Consider the following 11,929-nt stretch of genomic DNA (forward strand, 5'->3'; position numbering starts at 1 on the left):
TTTTAGGACATTTGGGGTATAATACTCAATAGTACTAGGACAGATCTACCTCCTAGGTAAGGCTGTAAATTCCTCTTCTAGAACTACCACATCTGCTGTCTTCCTGTTCTCTCCTGTTCAGACTTGGTGTGGACTCACTGTGTAATAAGCTTTACTGGATAGCACACCGTAGTTCAGGCCAGCCTCCTCATCTCAGGGGCTTGCAACCTCATTGGCAAAGACAAGCAATATGATAGAGAATAATGAGAAAACAAAGTGGCTTCAGGTTAGCTAGGGGTGAGCCCGTGGAGACAGAGCGAGTGTTGAAGCCTCGGGAAATCCTGCAAACAGAGGCCCTTTCCCAGAGACCTCAGCCATGAGGCAGCATTGGCACCTGGAGCCTGGAGATCATCCCTTCAGGCAGTGGGTAAGCAAGATCCTGGTAATCAAGGTATCAGAAGTGCAGTTCAGGTAGCAGAGTAGAGGTGTGGAAGGGGATGCTGTTCTTGGGGAGCAGCCTGGGACTTTTTCTCGGACTGATAAGAAAGCCTCTGGAGGGTTTATGAGGTGACGTGGCAAAAGCTGACCCATGACTTTGAAATATCATTATGGTGTGTGGGGTGTTGTTAAGAGCACCATGCAGAAGAAAGTTGGGGAATTCAGCGGCTATCCAGCAGCAAGGACGAGGTCAGCATTTTGGGATCGGCGCATCTCTGATTAATAAAGGGATACGCGTCTGTATTCCACTGTGGGGACCTGTGTGGGGCCTTTCCTCTGTGTGTGTAAACACATGGGGACATCGAAAGAGGGACGGCTGTGGTGGCGCACGCCGGTAGTATTTGCTGAAGGAGGCAGAGGCAGGAGGATCACGAGTTCAAGGCCAGCCTGGGCTACACATTTTTGTTCGAGACCAGCCTGGTCTACAGAGCTAGTTCCAGGACAGGCTCCAAAGCCACAGAGAAACCCTGTCTCGAAACCCCCCCCCCAAAAAAGAGAGGGACTTGGCAAGAAGTGAGCTTTCTAACAGTTAGTTCCAGGCGATTCCCTATTGGTCCACCAGGTACCTAGGGTCATCAGATGGGCATTAGACTCTGTCCGACACACTCAACATTTCCAAAGCAAGGCAAGAAAATCAACAGAGAATACAAGGAGGCTTCTTTTATGTAAAGGGAGTTGGGGATTAGTCTTGGTTTAGGGGAAAGAGTTGCACTGCTGAGTTCTAACAGCAAAAGGGAACTGGGTGAGGCTGAGATGACCCCCCCCCACACACACACACACACTACTCATGGCCGAGCACAAGGTGAGGGAAAGCCCAGCTTCTCTTCCATGTGGATCTCTTTCAAGCCAGCCAGCAATGTGTCTTCTCTGCCTGTGCCTCCCTTTTGTGTTCTACTGAGAGGCTCTCCATCACTCCAGTGCTGCACGCATGGAGGCTCGTAATTCCGTGGTCAGCTTCATGGCTAACAGGAACCACCTCCAGCATGCGGCCAATCTGTAAACCTACAGGTGGGATGGGCCCTAGCTTGTAGAAAGGCTAGAAAGATTTATCAAGTACAAAGGGAGTTCACGAATAAGCTAACTCACCTCACGGCTGCCTGATGTGACAGAGTTTTACACCTCACTCCTTCTTCAGTGAAGATCTGATTTCACAAAAAAAGAAAGGAAGAAATACAGTGAGACATAAACAACACCAAAGACCTTTGTAAAAGACATATGAAACCTACAGCTGTAGGAGCTTCTTAAAATAGATGCACAGCTTATAAAGGGAGTCTAAATGGAGCCACCTTGTACCAGGGAGTAATGCCTCTCCAGATGTCATAGGCTATGAAGCACAAAGCCGAGTGCCAACTCTGGGCTGGGGGTTTCACAAATCCATAAAACCATGCAAACTATTGCCATTGCTAATTTGATGCAATGATTTTACTTTGAAGACACCATATACTTGAGTCATAGAAGGCCCAGAGAAATCAGTATGATTCTAAGCTGGAGCCTTCCTCCCTGCTGGTTAGCTTCCATAGCGCCAGAGGTGCTATGTTGGGAGAGAAAAGTCAACAGCAGTCTTACCCAGCTATGGTTCTGAAAGGCCACAACAATGACTAGACTGGCATGCTATGCCCATTGCTACAAAATTGGCACAAGTGTTTTGAGGATAACCAACTGCTTTATGATTAGTTCTAAGACCTATTCCGCAAGACAGAACTGATAGCTTATACTGTGAACCGGGCCACGAACCCACGGCTGGGCAGGCAAAAGGCCCCAGGGGAGAATTCAGCTTAATGGACACAGTATTAAACTGCCCCCCTCCACAGTTACCTTTATACAAATGGATTAGTACATCACTCAGCCTTCATCAGAGAAGCGTCTTTTTACATGCTAATAGTACAGACACTAATAACCAGTCAAAGCACAGAGAATACGTGGAGTCCTCAAGCTTTAGTGTGACATCTATGCCACACACCCTAACTTCTGAGGCACAGGGATTGTCACGAAGATGAAGAAGGAAGGTTGTAAGAGCCGGAGGCAGCAGAAGGCTTCTGTGAAATAGTATCTTATGAACGTGGAATAGTATCTTATGAAAGCTTCTGTGAAATAGTATCTTATGAAGGCTTCTGGGAAATAGTGTCTTATGAAGGCTTCTGGGAAATAGTGTCTTATGAACGTGGAATAGTGTCTTATGAAGGCTTCTGTGAAATGGTGTCTTATGAACGTGGCAAGGGTGTTGCACATGTCAACTCACAGGGCCGTGGCTTTACACAGAGGACCAGCATAAGAGCAAGTCAGCCTAAATCCCAGCATGCATGGGGAGGGGCTTACAAATTCCCAGCTCCAGAGCTACTACCAATTGGTGGGTGCTAGGGGGAAGAGAGCCAGCTTCAGATTGAGCCCCTGATCAGGCTACCCTTGTTCCAGCACGTAGCATAGTGGCAGCACTAAGCAGGCTCAGTGGGTTTCTGAAAGAATATATGAAGTGGGAGGGAAATGTGGTGAGAACTCTGGAGAGGGAACATGAGAACGATTGCAATGCAGGGGATGGGGCAGATTTGATCAAAACCCTGTATGCTTATATATGAGATTCTCAAACAATATTTTTGAAAATTTGAATAATGCCAGCATATGCATCCCACCCATGAATGTAACATCCACATCCTGAAATCTATAATTATTTGATATACTCTTGGGAACAGAAGCAGGAGCTCTAGAGATGTTACTTTGGAATGGTATCTGATCTGAGAGAAAGGTTTCTTTGTAACTGTGGAACTGCCTCAGAGCTCTAGGTGTCCTGAGAGGCAGGGGTGTGGGAGTAGAACCCAGCTGTGTGCCGCTTGTGGGACTGCTTTGTGGACCAGTTGTGAGTAGCAAACATTATGGTACAGCCTGCCAAAGCCCTGCGGTTGCTCTCTCTGTGGGACCTGTGATGCTCCACGCTCTCAGTGAGCTTGAGTTAGAGAGTGACGGAAACAGTGGTAAAGTCACACATGGCTGTCAAAGCAAACCCACACTGGCCCACACGCCAGCTCAGAAGTGGTGGGGACACTTCTGAGAAAAGCCCTGCCAGTTACAACAGAGCAGCTCCGTGCTCATCAGCCCAAGATGTGTCAAATTCAGGAACACATCCCCGAAAATGGCAGCTTCTGGGGCCTTCAATGACTGCTGAACAAGTCAGCCAAGAACCCCCAGCGCAAACCCTAGTTATTCACTCTGCATTCATGGAGCAGCCAGTGATCTGCCCATTTAGACTGAGCACTAAAAACCCTACCAAGACTCGGTCTGTGCATGCACATCCCTGGTCACAGGGAAGAGACACATGTAAGTAAGAGCAACACAAATCTGAACATGTGTAGCCAAGATAGGTGCAGGGTACCACGGAGAATGGGGGACTCTTGATGTAGCCTCTAGAGTGATGAGGAACATCGGGGAAGGGTTCCTGGTGGAGCTAATACCTGAACTGATGCATGGGGTCATTGACAGGAGTTTGGAGAACACAGATCAGGAAGCAGCAGAATCCATCCTTCAGTTAAGGGGCTCCCGAAAGGTCTAGAAAACCTCCATCATAAATCAGATAGAAGCAACAAGCCTTGTCCCTTAGTGAAATAGCCATGGTGAACAGATTCTCAGTGGAAGAAGTTTGCAGGAGGAAGGTATGGCAGTTTCCTGGAGCCCACAACTGAAATCTGATGCATAAGTCCTCTAAGCGTTTTGCAAAGACCCCTGTGTTCCTCAGGTTGGAGGAGTACTTAAAGCCACCTAATCCAACTAGTCACTCCATCAACAAGGGTGCCAGACCACAGAGAGGACAAGGAGTTTGTCCAGGGCCACACAGTTATGGATGGAAGAAGGGAGGTCTTGACAGGGAGAGGGGGCACTTCCCACTCCCAGTGCTCTCTTCCGCAGGAATATTTCCCGGCTGGCACCTGAGCTATGTTGACGTGAAGGACAACTCCCGTGATGAGACTTTCCGCTTCCAGTGTGACTGCTGGCTGTCCAAGAGTGAGGGTGACAGACAAACCGTCCGCGACTTCGCATGTGCCAACAATGAGATCCGTGAGGAGCTGGAAGAGACCAGTACGTGGTGGGACTGTGTGGGCCCAGCCCCTGTGACCTCAGGGCTGACTTTTCTAGTTGAGGAGGGGTTAGCTCAAACAGGACGGGGGTGTATGGGAGAGCAGGTAGAGAATGGAATGGGTCTATGTGTCTGCAGGGGAAATTCCTCCATAAACTCCCCAAGAGTGGATTATTAGAACTGCTAAGACACTCGTGGCCCTGAATCACAGGTACTAGCGAAGGAAACCCCACTGAAGACAGGCTGTAGCTGACCCCAGGGCCAGGCAGGGCAGCTGTGACGCTCTCTCAGGCTATTTTTACGTCATGAATGGTTCTGACTGGCGAGTGTGATGATGCCTGTCAACCTGGAGTTTCTAGAAACAGAAGTCAGGGAGAGCAAGGGTTCCCACCAGCCACCCCCTCCCATGGAAGATGCAGAGAAAGAATGAGTGGTCAGTTCCTGAGGTGAACAGCCATCAACACTTTAGAAGACATTTCTATAATACCAGGGCAGCATCTGGGCCTGGTGATGAGAGGAAAGCTCACCAGAGGCAGATCCCAATAAAGAAGGGATTTTTTAACCAGTTATTAAGGCAGCCCCCCCCCCAACAACTTCTCAGCCTCTTTATAGCAGAGTTTCCTTCTCAGTTCTCCAGTGTGGAGTCCAGTGTGCGAGTCAGGCGAGCTGTCTTCCGTGGTGTGATGTAGGGGCCTCAACTCTTTCCACCTGTGTCTTCGCCGTTTCTAAGATGTGGCTTCCACATTTCTGGCAAAAAGGAAACTCAAAGGCCCTCTCCCTGCCGTCTTGGCATGCTAACCCATGTTTTGTTTGGGAGAACTAGTCTCATGACTCTACCAGATGCAAGGGGACCTGAGAACCGTGCCCTGGCTGGGCATCTTTTGGCATCATGACCACTATACACTTGAGAGAGAAGTCGGCATCTTGACTTGGACACTACCTGCCATCTCTGCCAGGCCATCCACACTGCCCCATGGTTGACCTAGCTGTCTTGAGGGGCAGTGGAGATTGTGTGAACATTGATGAACACTCTCTCAGAGGGAAACAGAGCTCTCCTTCACTGAGTCTTCTGTAAGACAGAGAACTTACGACCTGTTTAGAGGATGCGTTCTCTGCTTCTGCAATTGGACTTTCTAAGGGTTATTGGGTGCCCAGTTTTGTTTTGGATGCTGTGGGTGATATACCTTGCTTTGTGACCTACACAGATCCAGGGCAGTGTCACTCATGTGTGTCCCCCTCTGCAGTGCTGTGGACCTTGGGGCTCAATGAACGGATGCTGGGTGAATGGAAGCGGCACTCTCTTCACACAGAGCCTTGAGAGACACGCAGAGGGGGAGCTTAAGCTCCTGACTAATGTCAGGATGAGCACTGGGGACTGCTCAGACCATCGGTGTTTAGGCGAGGAATACTCCACGAAGCCCGTCTCCGTTGCCAACTCTCCCTCTCAGATTTCCGAACAGCCAAATGGCTGCCATTACTTGCAGGATTCGGGCTGTTGGGGGTGGAGTGAGTTCTGCGGATGCAGAAAGTAGGAGAGCAGAAGCAGGGAGCCAGGAGAGGGCCCGGCCCCACCTGTCACTGTAGTGACTGTGCAGGAAGCGTCATGGAAACCTGCACTGCTCACCTGGGGACAGACAGGTAGCCACACCCTTGTTCCCCGGTGCCAGCTGGTCCTGGAGGTCTCACCCACTGAACTCGGTCCCAACTCTCATCTGCCTCTATTTAAGGTCGAGACAAATCCACCCTGGGCAGTCAGAAGTATGCCTCACTCTGACTTCAGAGGACATTCCCATTCCCTCCCAAGTTTTCCTGCTGGTGACCCTGCGGTCATTTTGGGCACCCAGTCTATGAATCTAAACAGCCCCTTGGTCTTGAACAAAGTCTCCTTGGTGTGAAGGAATTCTATATCACATTCTCATTGAGCCCTGGACACCCCACATCTACGCTAAAGAGAAGTCAGGATGTAATTTATACCTCTGTGTCAGAAATTAAGGAAAGGTTTTGCAAGGCCCACTGCATGGCTGTAGGATGCCTTCTTCCTATTGGGCTTAGCTGGTGCTGCTGATCTATTATCATATCAGCCCATATCAGCCAGCTTCCTCTTTCCAGGCTTCATCTCCAATTCTCTGAAACTGCTCCAGCCATCTCTGAACATTCACCTCTGCAGGCAACTCCAACATTCACCCAGAGCCAAGAGCTGCCAACACTCTTCACGTATAATCCCAAGGTCAAGGCTTCAGGCGTCGCGTTGTGTTTTTTCCAGGGTCTGGCTTAAACAGCGAAAGTGCATGCTCATGTGTGCGAGTGTGCACACACACACACCTAGGAGAACACACGTCTCTCCTGCTGGAACGCCCTCGAGCTGAAGGGGGCCTTTGCCTTTCCAGCCTTTCGTTTTCCTGTCTGCTACTCTCAACACCCTTTAGGTTTGCTTTGTCTGCACTGCTTCCAGCTCCAGTGTGTTCCTCTGCTGGCCAGTCTCTGGGGACAGAACACTCACTGCTCTGCCGGGTGGTAGAATCCATCATTCATTGTGTTCTTGAAGCCTCCGTCCTCTGATAGGCCTGATGGAAGCTTCTGGGAGTGGTCAAGGACTCTGCGTGGCACATACTGGATTCAGGAAATGTGTTTGCTCCCAGAACTTGGAAACCTGAGGTGGCTCTGGCTCCAACTCTGCTGTCCCCAGAGGTGCCACTGGTGTTAGGGTGACTCTCTCTTCTCAGCTTGATTTCCTCCAGAATGTTAGTGCCAGTTTCCCTGAACCCCAGGAAGCTGGCTGCTGGCAGTGCCAGCCTGAATTCTTCCTGCTGAATAGCCTCAGAGAAGGACAGGACATGTCCGGGAGAGAAACTCTGCCCATCCCAGCATGTGGTAGGGAGCTCCCGGGTGGATAAGAGTCCTGACAAGGGGAAGGAGGCAGTAAAATTTGCATGCCAACCGGAAGCACACTGCCCTCCCCTGTATTTTTCTATGGCTGTCAGGTGTTTCTGTTGTTCTTGTCTCAAGACTGCCCATCCGTTTATTCTATCTGTATAAGGGCCATCTCAGACAAGCGTTTGACGTGGACTCCTGTATGCTGGCGCCATCCGTGGGCTGGATCACATGCCATGCCTTCACTCACGTTCTTCCCTCTGCCTGGAAGCATCCCTCCACCCTCTCCCCTACTCCTTAGTCACAGCTGTCCTCCAAGGCCATGCTCAAGGGCTCCCATCCTCAGGAGGCTCTCTGTTTGGCCCACTCAGCCATTCATTCCTTCCTCCAGTAAATATTTACCCACACAGCAGGGTGTGGGGTATAGAATGTGGGGTGGGGAGGAGGGTCTTGAAGAGATTGCTCAGCAGTTAAGAGCACTTGCTGCTCTTGCAGAAGGCAAGTTCAGTTCCCAGCACCCGCATGGTGGCTCACAACCGTCTGTAAGTGCAAGGTCCAGCGCCCTTTTCTGGTGTCCTCGGGCACTGCATGCACATTGTACATAGACATGCATGCAGACAAAACACCACTAAAATGAAATAAAAATAAATTAAATTAAAAAATATATTTACTGAGGGCCTGCCAAGTGCCCAAGTGCTGGGCACTGTTGTTGGCAGTTGGAAATTTGTTAATGGGCATGTGTGCCTTTGGGAAGGGGGAGGAAGTACAATAAGCCACGATAAATACATGAAATGGTGTATGGTCCTTAAAGATGATGAGAATAAGAGGAAATAACAGTGAGGCAAAGCAGACCGGGAGTGGTGGGGACCGGGCTACCACTTTAATTAGGGTACTGGCATCCACCGCCCTGAGAAGGCGGAATGGAAAAAAACGGGAGGAGATGAGGAAGAAGCGGACACGTTCAGGTGGAGAGAGGGCGCGTGGAGGAGCTCAGAGGCTAGAGCAAGCACTAGGAGCTGAGATAGGAGAAGGCATGAAAACAGCTCTTCCCCTAATCCAGCGGCACCCTGGCTCCAGGAGCCCTTGGCTAAGGTGATGTTGTATTCTGTCTTATGGGTGGTCAGGGTTGAGCTCGATGCCTGGAGCTAGACAGCGAATTCTAGTCACCTGTCTGGTACTCCTGACATTTGGCATCCCTTCTATGCAGGTTGGTGGAGAGGGGCTTATGCAGTCATGTCGGGAACAGCAGGGGCTACTGTGAGGCTGAGGGAAATGGGGCTGTGTGCTCTCTGGGCCCGTAGCCTGCTGGGTCTTCGCAGGGTCCTTCCTTAGCCAGGCCTGCCTCTTTTCCTACAGCTTCTGGGGATGTGGTTCCTTACATTTTAGTTTAGTGCCTCATTGGCTGTGAGAACCAGGCCCCAACATCTCTTGAGAGCCCCTCCTAATCTGCTTCCTTCCCCATGGCTGCCGTTCCCATACCTGCCAACAAAGAGGTTGCCCACTGCAGTCCCAGAGTTACCAGTTCGGATTACAGTGCCTGGGTATCAGCAAGGCTAACCTGCCTCCTACACCTAGACTGTGGCCTAAGGCCAGAGAAAATTCCCCGAGGGGGAAGGACTGGCTGATGGCAAGCGGCTGCTTCCTGCTGCTGACCCTCTCCCGCCTCCTCCCTGCAGCCTACGAGATTGTCATAGAAACTGGCAACGGGGGCGAAACCAGAGAGAATGTCTGGCTCATCTTGGAGGGCAGGAAGAACAGATCCAAGGAGTTCCTGGTGGAGAATTCTTCCAGGCAGCGGGCCTTTCGGAAGTAAGGAAGGTGCTTGATGGGGTTGGGGAGAATAATACAGAGACCTCAATAATCTCCCCCACTGAGGGGTTTACAGATGGACTAACCAGAAAGAACTTGTTGAGTACCTACTGTGTGTCAGACCAGCAATTCCCTTGAACGTATTATCTCACGTCCCAACCCAGAGTTCTCCCCTGCTTCTCCTGGGAGGCCTTAGTGGCTTGAACACTGCATCTCTGTTCCTGCCAGAACGACAAAGTTTCCATTCCCCATCCCCACCCCCCCCACCCCCCGCTCAACCTCCTTTATCTTAGCCCAGAAATTTGTCATATGAAACAGAGTGGCTTACAAAAACTGAAATCTCCTTCCCAGATTCTTGATGCTGCTGGCAGATTTGGTGATACTTGCCTCCTGGTTTGCAGATGGGGGTTCTCTCACTGTGTCCTCCTGCAGCAGACGGGGTGCGGGAGCTCCCTGGGGCTTGTTCTATAAGATTCCATTCACAAAGTCTCCACCCTCACCACTTACTCACCTTCCAAAGGCCTCGCTCCAAATTCCGTCACACGGGACTAGGTTCCAACACGCAAGCTTGGCAGGACGGCCCATTCTGTTTACTCAACCTTATATTCAAGTTCCCCTCCGGTGAGGACAGAGTCTGTGCTCCTCACACTAGTACCAAGAGATTGCTCACACCCTGCCTCCTCACTGCCATGTCCTCATGGGTTCAGATTCCATCCAGGTAGATTCCCCAACACCCCACTACGCTCATCGTAAGATTTTTCAAAACTTGGCCCTTAGTAGAGGGTTCTTCCTTCTTCCTCTGCAGCTCCACACCCGGCCAGCTCCTCAGCCTCCCCCAGGTTCCAGCCTGATTAGTGATTACATGCTGCAACCCGGGAGCTGAGGGGACTTTTCATCATCTCTGTCTTGATTTAAAACTAGCCCAAATCCCTCACGGAATGCCAGGCTAGCTACTGCATTGCACGATCCTTCCATGCCACCCTGGAACACAGTAGGTTTTCCCTGTTTGCCTGCCTCACTAGGCCTGGCCACCATCACTAGGCCTGGGCAGCTCACTGATCACGTCTTGGTTGTCTGCAGGGGGAGCACGGACACATTTGAGTTTGACAGCATCTTCTTGGGAGACATCGCCTCCCTCTGCGTGGGCCACCTGGCCAGGGAGGACCGATTCATCCCCAAGAGAGAACTTGCCTGGCACGTCAAGACCATCACCATCACTGAGATGGAGTATGGAAATGTGTATGTACTGGGCTGAGCCTGGGGTGCAGTGGACACTTCAACCGCGTGTGGGCAATGTGTGGGAAGGTGTGTCCTCCAAGACCAAGGTTACCTGGTTCGTGGATATAAACCTGTAAGGCAGGACAGAAGAAGCAGCTGTTATGGGCCAGGGCAGTGGTTCCCAACCTTTAATGCAGTTCCTCATGGTGTGGAGACCCCAACCATAAATTTATTTTCGTTGATACTTCATAACTGTAATTTTGCTGCTTTTATGAATCATAATGTAAATATCTATGTTTTCTGGTGGTCTTAGGTGACCCCTGTGAAAGTGTCATTCAACCCCCAGATGGGTCGCAACCCATAGGTTGAGAACCCCCGTGACGGAGGTATTGAAACTATTATGTATGTATCTGCCACCAGAGTCGGGAGACTAGATCATGTGACCTTGGGGGGTCTCCTGCCTTTCAATACAGGAAGGTTCCCTTACCAGAACAACAAGAAAGGCACAGAGCAGCAGCTCTCAGAACCTTTTCTTTGCTGCTTTCTTTCTTTCCTTCCTTTCTTCCTTTCTCCCTCCCCCCTCCCTTCCCTCCTTCCTTCTATAATGACACAGAGTTGAGGCTGATATGCGGAGGCTTAGGAGCTCTCAACGAGGGTGACTTGTATGGGCAAGAACTGGCCACCCAGGCATTCAATACCACACCTACTTTCCAGGTGCTGGTGGCTTTGCATTTCTGCCATCCGGGTCTTTTGGAGACTTGGCCATTTCTGAGAGAGTAAGAGCTGCCTTAGTAACCTAAGCAACACAGCCACAATTGTCAATTGGTATAGTTAAAACTACTTGGTACTGTTACACCAGACCAGAAAAGACCCTAAGGCAGTGGCTCTCAACCTGTGGGGCTTGAGCTGTCCTTTCATAGGGTCTCCTAACGCCGTTGGAAAACACAGATATCTACGTTATGATTCATAACCGTAGCAAAATTATAGTTATGAAGTAGCAACAAAAGTAATTTTATGGCTGGGGGTCACCACAACATGAGGAACACATAAAGGGTCACAGCATTAGGAAGGTTGGGACCACTTCTCTATGGCACTGGAAGGCCTGGGAGACGCTGAGAAGAAAAGGACGCCTAGTGGGGAAAGCCAACGCCAAGGTTTACCTGGTAGGGTAAGGCAGAGCCACATGGGGACCACACAGCTAGCATCCCCTGATGGCTTGTAGGCCATCTCACCCAGGGCCACTTCTGGCCTTTCTCCCACCATGCTGCTTCCTGGAACTGTCCCTGCTCTTTCCACAGTGAAGCCCCTCCTGTCCCTAGGAAGGAGGTCACTGCCCACACAGAATCAACATCCAGGTAGCTCCATCTCCTGTGACTATAGTGAGTAGTGTCTACCATCTTGTTTCCGTGAGTGAAGAAGAGCAATGGCCTTAACTTGTATTGATTGGGGATCTAAGGGATCCCATTGACCAACACTGTGCATTGTCCCTCT

General features: G+C 50.5%; 1 protein-coding gene across 2 annotated transcripts in view; it reads left to right on the forward strand.

Annotated features, from left to right (window-relative positions):
* The window catches only part of Loxhd1 (lipoxygenase homology domains 1), a 137,723-nt gene that overhangs the window by 117,144 nt on the left and 8,650 nt on the right, over nt 1-11,929 (forward strand). For both annotated transcript variants that reach the window (XM_005356289.2, XM_005356290.2), the window contains 3 exons: nt 4,372-4,542; nt 9,088-9,220; nt 10,301-10,459. In XM_005356289.2, coding sequence (XP_005356346.1) covers nt 4,372-4,542; nt 9,088-9,220; nt 10,301-10,459 — 463 coding nt within the window. The remainder of the gene's footprint in view (nt 1-4,371; nt 4,543-9,087; nt 9,221-10,300; nt 10,460-11,929) is intronic.

Source organism: Microtus ochrogaster, chromosome 18 (genome assembly GCF_000317375.1).
Source record: "Microtus ochrogaster isolate Prairie Vole_2 chromosome 18, MicOch1.0, whole genome shotgun sequence".
Taxonomy (NCBI): Eukaryota; Metazoa; Chordata; class Mammalia; order Rodentia; family Cricetidae; genus Microtus; species Microtus ochrogaster.